The following is a 23,487-nucleotide window of genomic DNA, read 5'->3' as shown; positions in this document are numbered from 1 at the left end:
CTCTGTTTGTGTGTCTGATTCTATTTGTTTGCATGTCTGGGTTGGTGTTTGCAAGTCTAAGAATTTGTCTTTGTTGGTTTGAATGTCTAAAGTGTCTGTCTTTCTCTGCTTGTGTGTCTGATTCTATCTGTTTGCATGTCTGGGTTGGTGTTTGCAAGTCCAAGTATTTGTCTTTGTTGGTTTGAATGTCTAAAGTGCTAGATTTAAGGCTAGATTAAGTTAAGTTAGGTTAGGTTAGCCTACGTAGCGCGCGTACGTAGGCTAACCTAACCTAACTTAACCTAACTTAATCTAGCCTAACCTAACCATACTCGCCGTAATATCCCCTCAGGTCGACTTTGTACCATGTTTAAGTTAGGTTAGGTTAGCTTATCATGAGCGCTCATGATAAGCTAACCTAACCTAGCCTAACTTAAAGATGATGAAATGTTTCTATTTATTTATTAATATTTATTCATACCTAACCTAAACTAACCTATGGTTTTGGAGGTTAGATGAACCTAATGACGAATTCTTGGACTTGCAAACACCAACCCAGACATGTCAACAAATAGAATCAGACACACAAACAGAGAACTTTAGACATTTAGACACTTTAGACATTTAAACCAACAAAGAAAAATTCTTGGACTTGCAAACACCAACCCAGGATATGCAAACAAATAGAATCAAACACACAAACAGTGAAAGACAGACGCTTTAGACATTCAAACCAACAAAGACAAATACTTGGACTTGCAAACACCAACCCAGACATGCAAACAAATAGAATCAGACACAAAAACAGAGAAAGACAGACACTTTAGACATTCAAACCAATAAAGACAAATTCTTGGACTTGCAAACACAAACTCAGACATGCAAACAAATAGAATCAGACACACAAACAGAGAAAGACAGACAATTTAGACATTCAAACCAACAAAGACAAATTCTTGGACTTGCAAACATCAACCCAGACGGTAAAACAAATAGAATAAGACACGCAAGCAAATAAAGGAATACAATTTAAACATTTAAATCACCAAAGACAAATACTTTGACTTGCAATCAACATCCAAGATATGCAAAAAAACCGAATCAGACATACGAAAATAGAAATACAGACACTTTAGACATTCAAACCAACAAAGACAAATTCTTGGACTTGCAAACACCAACCCAGACATGCAAACAAATAGAATCAGACACACAAACAGAGAAAGACAGACACTTTTGACATTCAAACCAACAAAGACAAATTCTTGGGCTTGCATACACCAACCCAGACATTTAAACAACTAGAATCAGACACGTAAACATAGAAGGACAGACACTTTAGGCATTCAAACCAACAAAGACAAATACTTGGGCTTGTAAACACCAACCCAGACATGCAAACAAATAGAATTAGACAGACAAACAGAGAAGGACAGACACTTTAGGCATTCAAACCAACAAAGACAAATTCTTGGACTTGCAAACACCAACCCAGACATGCAAACAAATAGAATCAGACACACAAACAGAGAAAGACAGACACTTTAGACATTCAAACCTATAAAGACAAATTCTTGGGCTTGCAAACGCCAACCCAGACATGCAAGCAAATAGAATCAGACACACAAACAGAAAAGGACAGACACTTTAGGCATTCAAACCAACAAAGACAAATACTTGGGCTTGCAAACACCAACCCAGACATGCAAACAAATAGAATTAGACACACAAACAGAGAAGGACAGACACTTTAGGCATTCAAACCAACAAAGACAACTACTTCGACTTGCAAACACCAACCCAGACCTGCAAACAAATAGAATCAGACACACAAGCAGAGAAAGACAGACACTTTAGACATTCCAGCCAACAAAGACAAATTCTTGGACTTGCAAACACCAGCCCTCGCATGCCAAAAATAGAATCAGACACACAAATAGAAAAAGACAGGCAGTTAATACATTAAAAGAAACAAAGAAAAATTCCTGGACTTACAAACAACAACCCTGACATGCAAACAAATAGAATCAGAAACAAAAACAGAGAAGGACAGACACTTTAGACATTCAAACCAACAAAGACAAATTCTTGGAATTGCAAACACCAACCCAGACATGCAAACAAATAGAATCAAACATCCAAACAGAGAAAGAAAGACACTTTAGACATTCAAACCAACAAAGACAAATTCTTAGACTTGCAAACACCAGCCCAGACATGTAAACAAATAGAATCAGACACACAAACAGAGAAAGACAGACACTTTGGACATTCAAACCAACAAAGACAAATTCTTTGGACTTGCAAACACCAATCCAGACATGCTAGCAAATAGAATCAGGCACACAAACAGGGAAAGACAGACACTTTAGGCATTCAAACCAACAAAGACAAAATTCTTGGACTTGCAAACACCAACCTAGACATGTAAACAAATAGAATCAAACACCCAAACAGAGAAAAGACAGACACTTTAGAAATTCAAACCAACAAAGACAAATTCTTGGGCTTGCAAACACCAACCCAGACATGTAACCAAATAGAATCAGACACGTAAACATAGAAAGACATACAGTTTAGACATTCAAACCAACAAAGACAAATTCTTGGACTTGCAACCACCAACCCAGACATGTAAACAAATAGAATCAGACAGACAAACAGAGAAAGACAGACACTTTAGACATTCAACCCAACAAAGACAAATTCTTGGGCTTGCAAACACCCACCCAGACATGCAAACATATGGAATTAGACACGCAAACAGAGAAAGATAGACACTTTAGGCATTCAAACCAACAAAGACAAATACTTGGACTTGCAAACACCAACCCAGGCATGCAAACAAATAGAATCAGACACACAAACAAAGAAGGACAGACACTTTAGACATTCAAACCAACAAAGACAAATTCTTGGACTTGCAAACACCAACCCAGACATACAAACAAATAGAATCAGACATACAAACAGAGAAAGACAGACACTTTAGACACTCAAACCAAAAAAGACAAAATCTTGGACTTGCAAACACCAATCCAGACATGCCAACAAATAGAACAAGACACACAAACAGAGAAAGACAGACAATTTAGATATTCAAACCAACAATGACAAATTCTTGGACTTGCAAACACCAACCCAGACATGCAAACAAATAGAATCAGACACACAAACCGAGAATGACAGACACTTTAGACATTCAAATCAACAAAGACAAATACTTAGACTTGCAAACATCAACCCGGACATGCAAAGAAATAGAATCAGACACATAAACAGAGAAAGACAAACACTTTAGACATTCAAACCCAACAAAGACAAATAGTTGGACTTGCAAACACCAACCCAGGAATCCAAACAAATAAAATCAGATACAAAAACAGAGAAAGACAAGACACTTTAGACATTCCAACCAATAAAGACAAATTCTTGGACTTGTAAACATCAATCCCAGATATGCAAACATATAGAATCAGACACACAAACAGAGAAAGACAGACACTTTAGACATTCAAACCAACAAAGACAAATTCTTGGACTGGCAAACACCAACCCAGACATGCAAACAAATAGAATCAAACACCCAAACAGAGAAAGATAGACACTTTAGACATTCAAACCAACAAAGACGAATTCTTGGACTTGCAAACACCAACCAAACACCAACCCAGACATGCAAACAAATAGAATCAAACACACAAACAGTGAAAGACAGACACTTTAGACATTCAAACCAACATAGACAAATAGTTGGACGTGGAAACACCAACCCAGACATGCAAACAAATAGAATCTGACACACAAACAGAGAAAGACAGACACTTTAGTCATTCAAACCAACAAAGACAAATATTTGGACTTGCAAACACCAACCCAAACATGCAAACAAATAGAATCAGACCCACAAACAGGGAAAGACAGACACTTTAGGCATTCAAACCAACAAAGACAAATAGTTGGACGTGGAAACACCAACCCAGACATGCAAACAAATAGAATCAGACACACAAACAGAGAAAGACAGACACTTTAGACATTCAAACCAACAAAGACAAATATTTGGACTTGCAAACACCAACCTAGACATGTAAACAAATAGAATTGGACACACAAACAGAGAAGGACAGAAACTTTAGACATTCAAACCATCAAAGACTAATTCTTGGGTTTGCAAACACCAACCCAGACATGTAACCAAATAGAATCAAACACGTAAACAGAGAAAGACAAACACTTTAGACATTCCAGCCAACAAAGACAAATTTTTGGACTTAAAAACACCAACCCACACATGTAAACAAATAGAATCAGACACAAAATCAGAGAACGACAGACACTTTAGACATTCTAACGAACAAAGACAAATATTTGGACTTGCAAACATCAACCTAGACATGTAAACAAATAGAATTAGACACACAAACAGAGAAGGACAGAAACTTTAGACATTCAAACCGTCAAAGACAAATTCTTGGGTTTGCAAACACCAACCCAGACATGTAACCAAATAGAATCAAACACGTAAACAGAGAAAGACAAACACTTTAGACATTCAAACCAACAAAGACAAATTCTTGGACTTGAAAACACCAACCCAGACCTGTAATCAAATAGAATCAGACACACAAACAGAGTAACACAGACACTTTATTCAGTCAAGCCAACAAAGACATAATCTTGGACTTGCAAACACCTACCCAGACATGCAATCAAATAGAATCAGACACACAAACAGGGAAAGACAGACACTTTAGGCATTCAAACCAACAAAGACAAATTCTTGGACTTGCAAACACCAACCTAGACATGTAAACAAATAGAATTAGACACACAAACAGAGAAGGATAGAAATTTTAGACATTCAAACCAACAAAGACAAATTCTTGGGTTTGCAAACACCAACCCAGACATGTAAGCGAATAGAATCAAACACGTAAACAGAGAAAGACAGACACTTTAGACATTCAAACCAACAAAGACAAATTCTTGGACTTGCAAACACCAACCCAGACATGCAAACAAATAGAATCAGACACACAAACAGAGAAAGACAGACACTTTAGACATTCAAACCAACAAAGACAAATTCTTGGACTTGCAAACACCAACCCAGACACAATTGTTTACAGGTCAGGTTGGCCGAGTGGTTAAGGCGCCAGACTTAAGATCTGGTCCCCATACGGGGTCGTGGGTTCGAACCCCACACCTGACAATTTTTTATGTACTTTTTTTTCTTGCATCATGTCTTGTGATTTCACTAAATAACTTCTGTAAAAGGATTTAAAGACATACACTTTATATATACAAACCAGCAAAGACAAATTCATGGACTTGCAAACATCAACCCAGACATGCAAACAAATATAATCAAACTTCCAAACAGAGAGAGATAGACACTGTATACATTCCAACCAACAAAAACAAATTCTTGAACTTCCAAACATCAACCCAGACATGCAAACAAATAGAATCAAACACTCTCTACCAATTATGTAATCAATTTCTCAGAAATCCATTTGTCCTAGTCGATTACGTCATTCTATACCCATATATGGACTCCCGTCACGACCTCCTGATAGGGATCTACCGATTATGTAATCAATTTCTCAGAAATCTATTTGTCCTAGTCGATTACGTCATTCTATACCCATATATGGACTCCCGTCACGACCTCCTGATAGGGTTCTACCGATAATGTAATCAATTTCTCAGAAATCCATTTGTCCTAGTCGATTACGTCAGGCTATGCCATTTGTCCTAGTCGATTACGTCATTCTATACCCATATATGGACCCCCGTCACGACCTCCTGATAGGGTTCTACCGATTATGTAATCAATTTCTCAGAAATCCATTTTCCCTAGTCGATTACGTCATTCTATGCCCATATATGGACTCCCGTCATGACCTCCTGATAGGGTTCTACCGATTATGTAATCAATTTCTCAGAAATCCATTTGTCCTAGTCGATTACGTAATCAATTTCTTGGAAATCCATTTCCCCTAGGGAGTTTATGTCCATATATGGAGCCCCGTCACGAATTGTATTGTCTATTGATATTTTTTCTGTGACGTCACTATACCCATATATGGACTCCCGTCACGAATTGTATTGTCTATTGATATTTTTTTTGTGACGTCACTATGCCCATATATAGACTCCCGTCACGAATTGTATTGTCTATTGATATTTTTTCTGTGACGTCACTATGCCCATATATAGACTCCCGTCACGAATTGTATTGTCTATTAATTTTTTTTCCTGTGACGTCACTGGCCATAGTAAAAATCCTTTCTTTATATTCTCTGCAATCCTCTCCCGCTAATATTTCCGGCCCCCTGATTGGTTTAGAAGGAGACACAAAATACCTCAAACGGTTTCGCTCAAATCATCTTCTAAAATGTCGATTAATTTGTTTCGTCCAAATAATCCCTAAACGTAATTTCTGCGTGTTCCTTTTGTTTTGGCATCCCTGCGCTGTCACATTTAAAATTCTGAGGAAACCCTTTCCCGCGTTAATCTCTTCATCTCATAGATGTTCTCTTCCCCACCGTTAATGCGCATGTGCAAACTTCGCCCGGAGACAATTCTCCTGGACGAACACCAACAAATAAATTGACCTTGACAGGTTAATGCGCATGTGCAAACTTCGCCCCGGAGACAATTCTCCTGGACGAACACCAACAAATCATGCAAACTTCGCCCCGGAGACAATTCCCCTGGACGAACACCAACAAATCAATTGACCTTGAAAGCGCATGTACAAACTTCGCCCGGAGACAATTCTCCTGGAAGAACACCAACAAATCAATTTCTTGGAAATCCATTTCCCCTAGGGAGTCTACGCCCATATATGGTGTGGGGTCACGAACTCATGAGGCTAGGTTACGCAATCAATTTCTCGGAAATCCATTTCCCCTAGGGAGTCTATGCCCATATATGGTGTTCGTTCAGTATCAATAGGGTCATTTCCTTCGATTACGCAATCAATTTCTCGGAAATCCATTTCCCTTAGGGAGTCTATGCCCATATATTTTTTTCACTTGGTGATGCGAAGAATCCTACACCTTCAGAATCCTAGGCTGGACAACAAGAGGGAGGTTCAAGACAGGTTTTTCTCACTCGTTCGGGGGAGGTGAGTCTCAGAGAGGCCGATAACATCCTAATTGTACCTCTGTAGTTCTCTAAGTGCAAGATCTAGTTTTTCCAGTTTGGCAAGTGTTTGGATGTTTAGCGTGCCAAAGTGTTGGGTGGTTTTTGTCGGAACAGAACAACCGTGTGGTTTTTCGTCCCGGGTTGGGGTCGTCCTAGGCTAGGATTGTCGGCTTCCTCGAGCTCGGTAGGTTCGTCGGTTAACCTGGACGCGGTAGCATGTAAAATCGCATTATCATCCTTCAAAATTGGTTGTTCGTCGGTTACCCCAGACGCGGTAGCGGATATTGGCATAATATTGAGCCCTTTTTTATGATTTCAAGAGAGGTGGTTTCTTGGCTAAATGGGTGTTGGTGGTAAGCCACTCCTCTCCACCACCTTGCAGAGGTGGATCCTCACACAATGGTGTTCTGCTTCACCATGCAATTTAACGTATTGCTGGGAGAATCAAATGAATTTGATTTAACTGGTTTTTACTAAAATCAAAACGAGCAGTGAATTTTCTTTTTGGATTTTTTATATTGGTGGTTTTATGTATTTGATCAAAATGGTCTATGAAAGTTTTTTTTCGATACATCTCTGCAATAGCCCGTGAGACAAATAGTAGATGAGAGCAGTTAATGAGAACTTACTTTACCAGTAAGTTGAAAAACTTACTTACACACCCTACTTACACACTGTCACATTCTATGTTTAATTTTTTCATAAATCAAATATTTAAATTTAAGACAGGAAAATAGTTCCAAAGCCCACCACCATGAACAGTTTGGCAGAAATTTTAAAATGTCAACTGGTTCTCTTTTCCCCCCTCCCTCCAAGTGCAGCTAGAAATATTGGGTAAATGTCTCTGCAGTTCTCAGTAAATAACAAATTGTCAATTATGGAAGCCTGGCCAAAGTATTTATGAAAATTTAACTTCTAACAAAGGTAAAATATATTTGTTTTAATGATCTATCTTAATTGAAATGTTTCAAATCTTGTTATAGTATATGATTCAAAAGTGAAAAAAAAAATTGTAAAACCTGCTGAAGTCAAAACATGGCAGCATATTTGTACGTAACCATGCAAAGTTAAACTTATGATTGTTTAAAAGGATTGGTAATATCGCATAAAAGATAGAGTGTAAATTTGTAACGCTATTATGTAACAGCAGTGCAATTGGTTCAAGAAAAAAAATTACTGCAAAATGTCCAAAACGCACACAACTAGATGGAAAAAAAATCTTCACTACTAGAATTTAACATGAGTTATTATTAATCAAGGGGGGCATGGGGAAGGAAATTGTGATCCATGTGCTTGTAAGTTTCGTGAAGAGTTATGTGGAGTGACAAACCATAATAACTGCTGAGATCCTGGAGAGGGAGATAATAAAATTGCTTTTCTGTTAACAATAAAATTTTCTTTTCAAGTTGTTATGCTTTGTGTTTTCCATAGAATCCAGAATGAACTATTAATAAAATTTGGTGTGTGGGAGAAAGGAATTGCTCATGATCCATATGCTTGTAGCTTATATAATGAGCGGCAAAAGAGCCAAAAACACCTTTGTTTATTTTTCTTCTTTTTAGAGGGGCCGGAAAAGGGAACACTTTTCGTGAGACTTGTCTCGTTTTATTTTTCTGCATTTTTTTTGCTTGAATTGGGTTTGAATTTAAAATGAGTTACTAATAGTGCCAATAAAGCCAAAATGAAAATATTTTTTGCCTTCTAGACCCATTTTAGGCCTATTCATTCCTCAAGAAGGAAATTTGTCTCTGCTCAACCCGTTTGGGGCCATTTGTTCTTAGCGGTTTTTTTTCGCTGATTTTTGATCCACGTTGTTCTTTTTTATTTTGGTGCCTGCTACCACCAAAAACTACATAATTGCAAATTAATGGTGTTTCGAATTAAAATTGAATTCTTGATTTTTCCTAATTTTATAGATAAATGTCCTTGTGTAAGTTTCCACTTAAACCATTTGAAAAGACCAGAGTTCATTTTTATTGTCCTATGTACTTTCAGAACATTCTCCGTATTCAAGTACATGATTAAACACTAAAAAATGCCAACGCTTCAAACACTACCTTATAAACGCTACAAAATACCAACACTGCAAACACTACAAAACATCGATACTACAAACACTACCCAATAAACACTGAAAATTATCAACACCACAAACACTACCAAGTAAAAACTACAAACACTGCCCAGCAAACACTACAAAACGCCAACACTTCAAACATTACTTTATAAACGCTACAAAGTACCAAGATTACAAAAACTATCCAGTAAATGCTTCAAACGTTGCCCAGTAAACACTACAAAACCCCAACACAACAAAGACTAACTAGTAAACACTATAAAACACCAATACTACAAACACTACCCATTGGACACTTCAAAATACCAAGACTGCAAACACTACTCAGTAATCACTAAAAAAATATAAAACACCAAGAAAATACAGGATTATTTTCCCCCAAACCAAAAAAATCAAAATCAGTAATATATCTCCTTCTCTAATTTTTTAAACTATTAGTTGTATTATATGCACTAGAGTTTTTGAAAAAAAGGGGGAGGGGATAAAAAAAAATTAAGAACGCTCATCTCCACAGTTACGAAACTAAATGAGCTACGTAATACGCAAAGTGTTCAATTGCCAGTTTATATTCACTACTAGGATGAAGTCGAATAAACATTTTATGTGAATAGAAATAGCTCCTTTGGAGAGAAAGAAAATGAAGAAGAAATTGATACTAAATTAGCAATGAAATGTTGAATAAGACAATCTAGCTACAAAGATCACACTGGGTATCATCAATAAAAATTTTGCAGAAAACACGTCGTGCATCTGTTGCAGAAACAAATCCTTTTTTAGGCTTAGGTTTAAGATTGACATAATGCCTTATGTAGATAAATCCCAATGCGAAGTGCTTATCCTTTTATAAAGGAAAAAAGTATGTATAGAATATATGTTTACGTTATAGGGGGTTATCCCTCAAATAGGATCAAAATTGGGTTCCCTTCTAAGTAAAAAAAAGATGTTACAGCATCAAGGTACTGATCTGGGCTATTTTTTTCCATAAAATATAATTGTGGCCCAGATAGGGCCAAAATCTTTTATTGGAAAAGTTGGAGATACCCAATTGGCTTAAAACTGTCAAAAAGCTATATTTATATAGCCTTCCAGTCGCATAAACCATACTAACACGTGTTGGGGTATTCATCCCCAAAGCGTATATGCAATCTATAAGAAATGAACCGATGTTGTACGGACAGATTGTCCAATAAAACCAAAGGCTATAGACGATTGTATATATAGACCCGAAGTATTAGGGTGGAAGTCAGGGGTATTTTGGTGGGAGAGGATACCACATATGTGTTCACTGAATCAAAATGTCTTTTCTGCCAAGAACAGCTTGGTATTCACTTAGCTGAGATACATTATGTTCAGGAAATCTTAACTGAACAGAGGTTAAATGGGGCACAAGAACCCCCATTTAACCTCTGTTTCCTTCCCATGCTCACACCCAAGGCCGTATCCGGGGGCACTACCGGTTTTGAACCCCTCCCCCCCCCACAAAACAATAAAATGAATAAATAAATAAAAATATATCCGACTCGTAAAACGTAGCAAAAATGCATATAAAGAAGTTTTTGATGGGTTATTTTAATTTTTTTGTAACTCTTTTCCCCGAACAAAAATCTGGGTATCCCCTTGCTCACACTCATGTATATTCACGGCAAAATTGACCTTGAACTATCATTATATTTAGCTTTTTCTTATACCAGGTTCGGAGCAGAGAAGATAAGGTAATTAATTATTTAAAATCCGTAAAAATACTGGAAAATTCAATCCCCTGTACAAACGATAAATTTATCAAATTTAAATAATGAATCTCAAATGATGACTATCAAAATCCTGTTTAAGTCTCTGTAATCGAAAGCGCAAAAAAGTAGTAACACGGGTTGGGGTCAAACAATGGCAGTCTTTTTGCAATAGAATCATACCGAATAGAAAAATGTTATAGCTCAAATAGATTTGAATGCCTCGTCTGAGGCAGCAATCATCTATCGGAAGAAAGGTTTTTTAAAGTATTAAAAACTAGGGTTTTTCAGTGTTTGGGTTTTTATTTCATTCCTGCTACTAACAAGCGTGCCAATTCATGAAAATTCTGGAGGAAAGGGGCAATGATCATTTTTCCCATTTCTTACTCAGATGCAAAAAAGTGTTTTTCAGATTCTAGGAGGGGGGGGGGCAGTTTCTTTAAAATAAAAACCGTAGTAACAGGAACTTATAAAACGATTTTTGCAAAAATATATCTAGTGATAACAAATTACCATTCGAAGCTGATTCCGGAATGGTAACTATTATTTCGGTTAATCAGAATAGTAGAAGTTTATTGCGAAAACAAATTTACAGAACTTTCGAAAAAGAGCTTGAAAGAGCTTGAAAATGGCAGTGGTTCGAAATGAAAAGAGTACCATTGGAATAATCATGGTCAAAACATTGTAGAGAAGAATTACAGTCCCTCACCTTGAACAACAGGGGAAACTCCTTTTTTACATGGATAGCACTGATGTCTCTTATTTTTACTTTTTTTTTCTAGTAATGCCAGCTGGTAGCTGTAACATTGTAGAGAGATGTTTAATGGCTTTAAAAGCTACTAATCATATCTAAGTGATTTTATAAATTATTCTCAGTAATACCATTTTTAAGTGCTACATAGCAACAGAATTGGCACTTTTTGGTGCCATTTCTCGAGTGAAAAGGCTGGGAAGCATAAAAGAGTACTACTAGAATCTCAATGGTAAAAAACTATTAACTAGAGGTATACAATCCCCCTCTTGTATACTGCCCCCCCCCCGAGCCCCCTTAGTAAGTTTCACAAATCGTCTACTGACTAGCAGAACTAGCAAGCTATTGCAATACCGTAGAAAAAAGTCTAAAGGATTATTTCCAAGGGTTATTGGGGTTATTGTCAACCCATGTCAATGGGTTATTGGTTATATTTATGGGATTTTTGTAAATTCGTCTTAATAACACCATCGTAAAGTGCCAAATGGCCCGAAAAATGGCAGTTTATGGTGTCGTTTCTGGTTTAAAAGGCTGGGAAGCATAAAGATTTTACCATTAGGCTATAATTTCCGTGTCAAAAACCCTTAACTTGTAAATATTTACAACTCCCCCTCTTGTCTATTGCCTCTCCCAGTCCCCTTAGCAAGAGAAACTAAAAATCACGCTTTGAAAAAAAACTGCCCAATGAAAAATAAAATCCACAATTTGATTTTGGAATAACAACTGTTATCTATGTTCATCTTAACAGGAAAAGTTAATTCCCTAAATAAATTTTTCGGAAATTTCGAAAGAGCTTGAAACGCTGATGTGTTTTTTTTTTTTTTTTTTTTTTTCTTTTTATTTCCCCAGCAAGATTAGGGCACCAACACATCGTAGAAATCTTTCTAAGAGCTCATTTTACAGTTAATGCTTACATATGTATTATTAGTGCAAATTTAAGGTGTAAGGTGGCGTATAGCACAAACAAAAATGGGACTTCATGTCATTTCCCGAATAGATAGACGTGGAAGCATAAAATATGTACGATTGGAACCTCCAAGGTGTAAGATCCTTAACATGGTGGCGGTTCTAGGGTCTGGGGGAGCTGCCCCCCTTCTAGTTTTTCTGACATCTGGCATTCAATTCCTTTTATTTTATATTTATACTCTCCTGTGGTATACATTGCCCCCCCCCCCATATTATGATGCCTAAAACCACTACTGCCTTAACCGGACGCTTAGAATAATCGTGTTGAATGCTCCACTTCTTAGTCCCCTTAGAAAATGGAAATTAAAAAACGAGTCTTGTAAAAAATAGCCTAGTGAAAAAATATTTTCAGTCAAATTCATCGCTTATTCAGGAATTAGCTGAAATAAGTACAAATAAATACTATTTATGTTTATCCTAGCAGTAAAATTGCGAAAACACATTTTCGGGAATTTTGAACAAAAAAGCTTGAAATTCTTATGCCTATTTTTATTTTAGTTGTGTGCTTTTTCTCCAGCACTAGTGGACCACTGGGACATCGTAGCAGTGCCCCACCCCATCGAGGCGTGCATGAATTGCTCACTGATTTCGACATCACCCACGCCAATCGATGGGGTGAGGGCACTGCCCCTTTGAATTCGCGGGATTTTCTTGTTTTAACCTTGTATTTGTCATTATCATATGATTTGAATGAGCACTTCTCCTAAAATGCTGAAGTACAAGAAGCCAAAACAACGAAAGAATACTTTTTTATTCGAAGTTCAGATTTTTTTTTTGCAGCATTGCATCAGGAAAATTGCAAGAGAAAAGCTTGACAACCGCAATGTTTTTATCCTAAACAATACAAAATAAAGTTATGTGTACTACCCAGGGTAAGCTCTAGTACTACCCTGTATGTACTACCCAGGGTAGTACACACAGGCACGTGAGAAGGGTTCTTTCACAGGGGGGGGGGGGGGGTAAATGAAAAAAGGTGAATCTTATTCGATAATTTTAATAATACGTGCCCAGAAATTCGGAAAATTAAAAGATTTTTGGGGGGCCTTGGGGCCCTTCTCCTTGGCACATCCCTGAGTGAACACAGCCCACTTTTATATGTGATTCAAGTCAACTTTTGGAAGGGAAAGAATATCATAGTGCTATTTTGGAGGATCCGACCCCCCCAAAAAGTATAGTTTTGGCGTGGATTTCTAAGTGGAGGATATCTATTGGTTGTCCTGTCGTTCTGGTTTCAGGAGGAAACCAATCAATATTAAGAACTGTCAAGTTATAAGGAATCACCAGAAACAAGTGTTGTTAAAGTTATGTAAGATAAATTGTATTGTAATATTTTTCAGGGGAACTTGAAACTGAACAGCAGCTAAAGCTTACAAGAACGAAAATGAAACGAACCGAAATTCATCCAAGCATCTTGGGTGAAATCGATTCCGAATTTTTGGACAAAATCCTTGAATTGTCCATTGTTGATGCCGGATTAAGTTTCTCGTACTTAGTTTATACTAGTTTGAAGGTGAGCTGAATTTTTTTTTCGTTTTATATTAAGTTTTTATTTGTATTTCTTATTTGTGTTTAAGGATTTTTTATTCTTAATAAAAACAAAATGTAATGAAGTAATGAACATAGATTTTGTCTTAATGCCCATTTAATTGTCCTCGAGTTGTTCATTATGTTTACGCGACTAAATTCGTGTATTTTGTTTGTACTAGTGTTATGTCGTATGGGCTAACGTCACAGAAGAGTGCACGCCGAGTGAAGAAGGAATTAATTGCTAGTATATAACAAAGTATAATCACCTACGGAACAAGTACTGACAAAACTCTCCAAAAGTGACCCCGCGTACCTCAGCGCCTCTAGACGCAAAATGTTGTACTACTTAATCGCTCCGAGCCAAAGTACTTTGCTCCCAGCCAATAAAATATGCTAGAGCGTGATTCAGGCGACGAGTTACCTGGAAATTTGTATTGAATTGTGTAACTAAGGGTCTTAAAAATAACCTAAGGGTCTGTGTAAATTGTGTAACAAAGGGTCACTTTTTTTGTGTGGAGAGGATAGGTTTTGTCAGTGCTTGTTCCGTAGGTGATTATACTTTGGTATATAAGCAAGTGTTGTAAATATTACAGTTAGTTGAATTCTGGCTACGGATTAAAGCGGTTCATAATGCCTGTTGACTTAATTTATAATATCTGGTGACCAGCGGAGGGATCCTTTCCCAAGGTGAGCTCTTTCCGGGTTCTGTTTCCGAAGAAAGACTACTTTAAATCTCTGCTACCGGGTTTAGTTCTGAGCAGAAAATTCACTCATTTGTTTCTATTTCCGAATAGAAATCTCTCTTGTTTTCGTTTCTAATTTCTGTTTTATGGTTCACTTCCGAACAGAAATCCCTTTCTTGTTTTCGTTCCTCTTTCTGTTTACGGGTTTACTTCTGAACAGAAATCCATTTTTCTTGTTTTACTGTTTTGATTTCTGTTTACGGGTTTACTTCCGAACAAAAGTCCATTTTTATTTCTTATTTCTGATTCCTGTTTACGGGTTTACTCATTTCTGATCTCTATTTACGGGTTTATTTCCGAACAGAAATCCATTTTTTGTTTTACTTTTCTGATTCTTGTTTACGGGTTCAGTTCCGAACAGAAATTCACTTTGTTTTCGTTCTAATTTATGTTTACGGGTTTACTTCCGAACAGAAATCTATTTTATTTTTTTTTATCTCTGTTTACGGGTTTACTTCCGAACAGAAATCCATTTTTTTTTTTTTACTTTTCTGAATTCTGTTTACGGGTTTACTTCCGCATAGACATCTACTTTTTCTTCTTCTTCTGATTTCTGTTAACGGGTTTACTTCCGGACAGAAATCCGCTTTTGTTTTTCGTTCTAATTTCTGTTTTCGGGTTCAGTACCGTAAATTCACTTTTTAAAGTGAATAACTTTTAAACTTTTTAACGTTAAATTCAACATAAATTCACTTTTGTTATCATTCTAATTTTTGTTTACGGGTTTACTTCTGAACAGAAATCCATTTTATATTTCTGATCTCTGTTTACGGGTCTACTTCCAGACAGAAATCCACTTTTATTATTTTTTTCTTTTTTTTTCCGAACAGAAATCCACCTTTCTTTTTTTTTCTCTCTTCTCTTGTTCTCTTTTTTCTTTTTTTTTGCTCCTTCGAGTTCTAATTCCAGGTTCTTTGCGATTATACATCCATAAGTTAAGCCCGTATAATTTTATCTTTTGCACTGGTGACGACAAGGAGACAAAAAACAATCCAGGGAAGCAGGAGCTCCAAGGACTGACTTTGTTCCTTACCACACAAGGTCAAGAACCAAGCATAATTCTGAAGGGGAAGATCTAGAAACAACGTCAAAGATAAAGCAGACTGTCTTGAAGCCATTGCTAGAAGCCTTTGCTAGAAGCCTTCCACCATTCAGTGGTTCAGTTGACAAAAGCCTTGGTGGAAAACCAGCAGAAAGCATTAGGAGAAGCTTTAATGCCAGAGCGGAAGCTGAACGAAGAAAACAAGCTATCTCTAGTACTTCACCTAAAGAAGGAGATGCAACAAGACCGAGAGCTTGTAAAAACCAGCATCCGGATTCTCACTGAGTCTGTAGCCACGACCTTCTATATGGCCCCACTGAGAGAAGGTGACGACGTGGAGGCCTACTTGGAAGATTTTGCAAGAACTGTGACTGCCTGCAATTTACCTCAAGCCGCGTGGGTGGCCAGGCTTGTAGCAAACCTCTCCGGGAAGGCTCTGCAGGCTTATAAAGCCCTACCAACTGCCAAAGCTAGCGACTTCGACGAGGTCACAACAGCAATTCTCAAGAAGCTCCATGTCAATAGCGAGACTTCTCCGACGATTTCGACATGCTAGAAAGCGCTCAGGTGAGTCTTATACAGAATACGGGGACTACCTCACTACCTCACCTGACTACCTCACTACATCAGCCAAAAAATGGCTCTGTTTTGAGAAGGTGAAGGAACAAAGAACGGCAGAACCCAACCTGGCCAGTCATTTAGATCAGGTCCTAGAAAAAATTGTAGTGGAGCAGTTCATTACAACTGCTAACCCAGACCTTTCGGTTTTCTTAGGTCAGAGTGGTGCAAAAATCCTGAAAGAATGCATCAGAAAGGCCGATGACTGGGACAAGTCTCTACGACCGTTGAAGAAGGAGGTAGCTCAAACAAAGGGACCTCTCACCAAGCTTCAACAGATTCCTGGTCTGGAAGGCAAATCACACAAACCCTCACCAAAACGTTGCTATTACCATCCTAACTCAACGTCACATACAAAATAAGAATGCGAGGGAGGCAAACGCTAAACCCAAGAGCCAAAAAAGTAAGGGTAAATGCATCTAATCTGTTGGAGGAGCTATCAACCCCCATGCCTGGATACGTTGTCAAGGCTCGCTGCAATGGGCAAATGCTACCTTTAGTGGTTAGCTCAGGATGTGAATTTACAATGGTAAACTCCAAACGGGTCAAGGGATTTTACCCCATTCATGGGAAAACTGTGAAATATGTTTCGGCGGAAGGCCGAAAAATAGAATATGTCGTTGGACTTCTGACGCTACAGCTTATGAATCGCGCAGGAAGAATTCTTGAAGAACTGATTGAAGCAGGGATCTGCCCCAAATTACCCCAAAACATTCTACTGGGAAGAAATTTTCCGAGATTCACAGAGAACGTGCTTCCGATTAACGTCCAGGATCCACCCGAAATGGAAACAAAAGAAGCCTTTGTGGTGACATGATCTCAAGCCAGGCAGAGATCATTAAGGAATCATTTCAAGCTCAGGACAAACGATTTCTCACACAGAGGTCACTACCCTGCCTCATTCGTCTGTCACAGATCAGTCTGACCCCAATAACAAGGGACTGATTTCAGACACAACCACCAAAGCTGGAAATCTGGGTTCTGATCAGGAATTAGACAGTAACATTACAACCTGCAGGGAACGCCAGACAACCAAATCTGGAATACTTTCTCAGCTCCAAGAAAACGACCCAACTTTGAATTTTGTGAGAGAGAAAGCAACACAAGAAAGTGATGGCTCTCTTCCTCAGCAGTTTTTATTCCAAGACGGAATTTATTACCGACTTTGGACTGATCATCTTGGTAGAACAAACAAGCAGCTTATTGTTCCCAGTGAGTATAGATCACAGATTATCAAGATAGGTCATGACAACGTGATGAGTGGTCATTTAGGCAAGGCTCGGACCACTGAACGCATTCTACGTCGATTTTGGTGGCCCAGAGTCTGCAAAGACATCGGTAGTTACATCAAGTTATGCACAGCTCGTTAAATGACGGCCAGGCACAAACCAAAGGAAAAGGTACCCCTTAGGTCTCTTCCCAACATAACTAAGCCATTCTCGAGAACCACCATGGACATAGTAGGACCCCTACCTAAAAGCTCCACAGGTCATCGGTGGCTTCTAGTTATTACTGAATACGAATCTAGATATCTTGAAGCTAAACAACTGAGGTCAACAAATCACCCGTTATTGCAGATGAAGTTGCCAAGTTCGTCTCACGTTATGGAATTCCCGACGAAATCTTGACAGATCAGGGAACTCAGTTCCTGTGTTCTGTCCTAAAGAAGTTATACCAGGTACTGAATATAAAGCCAATAAGGCCAAGTACATACCACTCAAAGACGGATGGACAAACTGAAAGGTTCATTGGGACTCTAATGTGCAAATACGTAGGGACATCAACTAACGACTGGCACAAGTTTATACCCTTCTTACTATTCCCATATCGAGAAAAAACGCATCCGTGTCTTGGGTATAGACCATTCGAGGTACTGTACGGACGGAATCCTCGCGGTGCCCTGGACCTAATGCAAGAAGAGTGGGAAGATGAGACGGGAGAAGACCCAATAATTATTGCAGAATAAATTCGACAGATGTGCGTGCGATTATCCGAAATATGCGATTTTGCCACAGAAACAAAAGCAACTGAAGCAGCAAAAATGAAGCGGTACTACGACCAAGCGACGAAGCCAAGGACCTTGTCCATCGGTGACCAAGTTCTACTTTTATTACCGGAAGGAAGTAACAAACTTAATGTACCTTGGCAAGGACCATTCAAGGTGCTGCGTATTATTTCATCAATCGACTGTGAAATAGAGCTTAGAGGCTCAAGGAAAAAGAAAGCAATCTATCACATCAACCTCCTAAGGAAGTTTGAGGAAAGAAATGAGAAAGATAGTAATGAAGTTTTCGTCGCAACGGTCGATGAAGAAGAAGAAACCACAGTTACCATTCAAATTTATGAAAAAGAGGGATGTGATGTAATGCCAGATATAAGCCCCGCCTTGCCACACGAGATGAGGGAAGAAATCCTAAATAAAATCATCGCCCAGAAAGAAGTTCTGTCAACGAGTCTCGGGACTACAAATGTAAGACACGAAATACACACTGGAATCTACCATCCCATTCGAGTTTCACCGTATCATGTGCCACAGCCTCAGAGGGAAGTGCTGAAACAAGAAATGAAAAAAATGTTACAAGATGGCGTTATCGAACCTTCACATAGCGAATGGTCGTCCCCTGCTTTACTTCTCGTAATAAAAAAAGGACGGCGAATGGAGGTTTTGCACTGACTATAGGCAAGTAAATGCTATAACTAAATTCGAAGCCTGTCCCATGCCGCGTATTGATCAAATATGGGAAAAATTCCAGACTGCCCAGTTTTTCTCGATAATAGACTGCCGAAAAGGATACTGGCAAGTAAAGATGGCAAGTAGTTCGGTCAAGAAAACTACATTTTCGACTCCATTTGGTCATTACCAGTTTCGTGTAATGCCATTTAGGCTGAAAGGCGCAGCCGCTACTTTCCAGTGGATGATCGATTAAGTATTCAGAGAATACCCACACGCTCGGGCACACTTCGATGACATAATAGTTTTCAGCGACACTTTAGCACAGCACCTGAAACACCTGAGTGAAGTCTTAAAACGTCTGAACGAGGTGAACCTAAAAATCAATACCAGGAAGAGTAGGTTTGGTTATACCAAAGTAGAATATTTGGGACACACCTTGGGGGAAGGTACGATCAGTCCAGTATTGAATAAAGTACAAGTAATCAAAGCATTTCAGCGCCCAGCAATCAAGAAAGCGCTGAGAACCTTCCTTGGAATGACCAATTATTATTCTCGGTTCATCAAGGGGTATGCCAGACTCACAAGGGAACTCAGCGCACTAACCAGGATACAAATACCTGACATTTTACCATGGGAGCCTAAACACCAAGTGTTGTTCGAAGAACTGAAATGCAGAATTAGATCATACCCAGTTTTGTATCCTCCTGACTTTTCCAAAACTTTCTTCTTGCAAACAGACGCCTCCGACATAGCAATTGGAGCCACGCTGTCCCAATCCTTCAGTGATGGAGAGCATCCAATTTGCTACCTGTCGAGAAAACTGCTGGACAGAGAGACTCGATATGCGACGATCGTGAAGTAGTGTTTTGCAGTGGTTTGGGTCCTGTCACGAGTCCGCTACTACCTATATGGGCGACATTTTGAGGTATAACGGACCCCAATCCCCTGGAATGGCTAAAATCTGTGAGAGGCAGTAACCATCGCCTTGAAAGATGGGCTCTGTCTCTTCAAGAGTATAGTTTCACAATCCGTGCAAGACCAGGGAAATTACATGCTAAAGCGGCCACCCTTGCGCCCCTCTAAGCAGCAGGTGTTGCTCTGTATGTAAATAAGTGTGTTGATATTAGTCTTTTTTAGATGGCAGACGATGCAGAAATCATTCTGTATGAAAACAGGGACGTTCAAATAGACGGGACGTTTGCGAAGCTTGTCGGCATCGCCGAGGGTTTTTACGAGAACTTTGAGGACCTTCCGGAACTCGAGCCAGTCGGGGAAGCATCCGGCGCCACCGGGGAGCTCCGACCAGCCTTATCGGCTGTGAATAATGCTACCGATATCCCATTTCTCACACCAACAAAGCAAAAAAGGAAACGTCCAGGGGCAGTTGTACGGAGGAAACAGCACGAGTCCCTTATAAAAATGATTGAATACACTCTTCCTGCTACCCCTCTACCAACTATAGTGACAAATGAAATTGTTTTCACCAATGACGATGGCCAAAAAATCATAATCGCAGAGGGAACAAAGCTATCGAATTATATGCTCCCCAAGTTTAACGTAACACAAACCTTTGATGCTTTACAAACTCCGAGGAAAGGGAGGAACTGTTATGTACCAATTAATGGCTTACCTGACCTGTCGCATGGGCTGACGTCACAGAAGAGTGCACGCCGAGTGACGAAGCAATGAATTGCTAGTATATAAGCAAGAGTTGTAAATATTATAGTTAGTTGAATTCTGACTACGGTTTAAAGTGGTTCATAATACCTGTTGACTTACTTTATAATAACTAGTCAGTGGAGTCAATTAAGAGGGGGGGGTACGTCTTGCCCCCCTCCCCCCCCCCCGGGTTTTTGCGAATTGACACCACTGATACTGTTTGAAGTTAAGTTACATATTATAGTTAATAAATTGTGTTTATATCAAAGATTTTGTTTTTATATTAGATTATTTTGCTTCCAGGACCCAAAGAATATGAAAAACTGATGGGTCTCTGAGAAAAAGCTACCCCCATCTTTTCTCACCTGGCAGACTCCTAAAAAAAACAGAAAATAATTTGTTTTGCTGCAATTACTTTTTATGTTTCTTCTAACATTTTCTTTGTATTGGCTCTTAGATACGAGCTAAAAGAACTGCTTTTTCTGGATCCAAATAAGCCCAAACCTTCTAATTTTATTCTGGGAGGAATAGTTTTGGGATGACACGACGCAAAGCGGACTTTTGATTCCCCTAGGCACATTGTTGTTCTGCTCTAACTGCCAAAAGGGTTGTCAATCCTTAGATTATTAGGTCATTCATTAAAATTGTGTCCTCGGATCTTAATACCTTCATCAAGATAAATGATAACAATCAAGGAAAATAATTGTGATCTGTTTCAGGAAATAAGAAAACAGTGGGTAATCCTTGTTTAGTATTCTTGTTTGAATTATATTTGAGAGGTTAATATTTTTTCTCGCATTTGGCTACACTTCTGTTGTTGTTGTTTTTTTTTGTCAATATTGATGTTCATATTCTATCGTTTATTGCTAAGTAATTTTTACTGTGTTGTAGCCAGGTTTCTAAAATAAACAAAAGAGGACCGATCAATAAAAATGTCTCAAATACCCTATAGGCAAGGACACTTTGCAAGTAACACACGAGTTTAAATAAAGATAATATAATTGACATTGAAAGGACACTACTTATTACGTCATGCCCATTAAAAGGGCGACCTGCTCCTATTCCAAACCTCGTTTACTCTTGGTCATTAAATATTATCCGATTTTCAGGGAACATGTCCCAGGATTATCCAAAAGCTTGTATTCGGATCAACTGAACAATGCACCTGGATGGCCTTACATTTATCTAAGTTTTTCCTACGACCTCTGTCACGTCAGCTGCAGACACTTGATCACATGGCAGCCAATTGTGTTGAAATGATGGAAAATAAGTTGTCACACCAAGCTTCGTGAAGTATATATACTAAGCTGTTGCCCTGAGCTTTTTAAGTGGAAGGAAAGCAGCCTATATTTAATCTTCGTTGCATTATTGTTGTACCGTTATTACGAAAAATTAAATTACAATATTTTGTCTCAGTTACGCTTTTTCATTGTTTGCTAAAGTTTTTAAACAGGAAGACCCGTGTAAATTAAGGATCAAGTTTGGGTGTCGAACCATATCGGTTGTGGTGATTCAAAAGGGTTTATGTACACAACATATATTTTGTAGGAGACCAGAAAACATCCGTGCACATATGTATTTCAGATGGTTCGTTTATCTCCTATCTATTAGATTTTATTTCATTTAATATTTGTTTTGGTTCTATTTTTAATTATTTGTATTTACTATTGTTACAATTTTTATTTTGTTTTTATTCACTTTTGTTATCATTTACCTCTTCATCTTTTGTTTTTTATATATCTGTGATTTTTCTTTTAATAATTGTGTTGCGGAGCAACACAATTGCTCGTATTTTGTTTTGTTTCTTTAGTTTCATTTTCTGAGATACTTTTTCGATGTGGGGTATAAAAAAAGAGAAGATACTCTGCTCTTAGTTTCTTAGAATTTCTAGTAATTTTCAGAAAAGTATTGAAAGGTTTCTTTCCAGCCTAATAAATGGCATAATAAGCAACAAAATGAAACTATCTTAGCTCCAAAACCAACTCCAAGAGATCATGTAATTTCAGACCCTTGTCGGGTTAGGTACTGTTTCTTTGATAGTCTAAAGCAGGAATTCTGCATCTCTTCTAGGTTATCTGGAAATAATTTGCATTTTTAAATTGATTTTTTTCGACTCCTTGAAAAAGTTTTGGATCTTGATACAATTTTATGAAACAATGCATGCATATAAAACTTCAAATTTAGATATTTATTAATTCAAATACATTCAATAATGCGCTCGAGAGCAACATAAAAGACAAAAGTCCTGTGAATAGCTCTATCTTCTAACCATCTTTTAACATGAAAAATATTCGGTAAATAATAATACAGACTAATTTGTTATTTTGTTGTAAATAAGGAAGAAATAATTAATCTTCAAAATAAAGTTGCAAAAAGGTTCAATTTTTTTTTCTTTTACCCAAAACTAGGTCTAAAGAAGTCTGACTGTAACCGGACTTACAGATGAGGGGGTGGGAGAGGCATGTCCGGAATCTTCATCAGCGGATGAACCAAAGAGTTTGTGAGAAGTCAATAAAACTTGATTGAAAGTAAGAACTGGTGTCGAAGGTTTGACTTTTAGCTATCC

The 23,487-nt window shown here is 38.1% G+C and overlaps 1 protein-coding gene and 1 non-coding gene across 2 annotated transcripts in view; both read left to right on the top strand.

The window, feature by feature from the left end:
- LOC148954157 (uncharacterized) overlaps positions 1 to 22,336 on the top strand; it is a 60,442-nt gene extending 38,106 nt beyond the window's left edge. Inside the window, exons 5-6 of the mRNA XM_089086178.1 lie at positions 13,996 to 14,168; positions 22,031 to 22,336. Of these exons, the coding sequence (XP_088942304.1) occupies positions 13,996 to 14,168; positions 22,031 to 22,213 (356 nt within the window). The 3' untranslated portion in view covers positions 22,214 to 22,336. The remainder of the gene's footprint in view (positions 1 to 13,995; positions 14,169 to 22,030) is intronic.
- On the top strand, positions 5,112 to 5,194 carry TRNAL-UAA (transfer RNA leucine (anticodon UAA)). The gene has a single exon. It is a non-coding gene; the product is annotated as a tRNA-Leu (tRNA).
- Positions 22,337 to 23,487: the final 1,151 nt, after the last annotated feature.

This window comes from Artemia sp. Qi Xiang Cuo, chromosome 3 (assembly GCF_049724085.1).
Source record: "Artemia sp. Qi Xiang Cuo chromosome 3, ASM4972408v1, whole genome shotgun sequence".
In the NCBI taxonomy this organism is placed as follows: domain Eukaryota; kingdom Metazoa; phylum Arthropoda; class Branchiopoda; order Anostraca; family Artemiidae; genus Artemia; species Artemia sp. Qi Xiang Cuo.
This window is presented reverse-complemented; position numbering and strand designations above follow the sequence as displayed.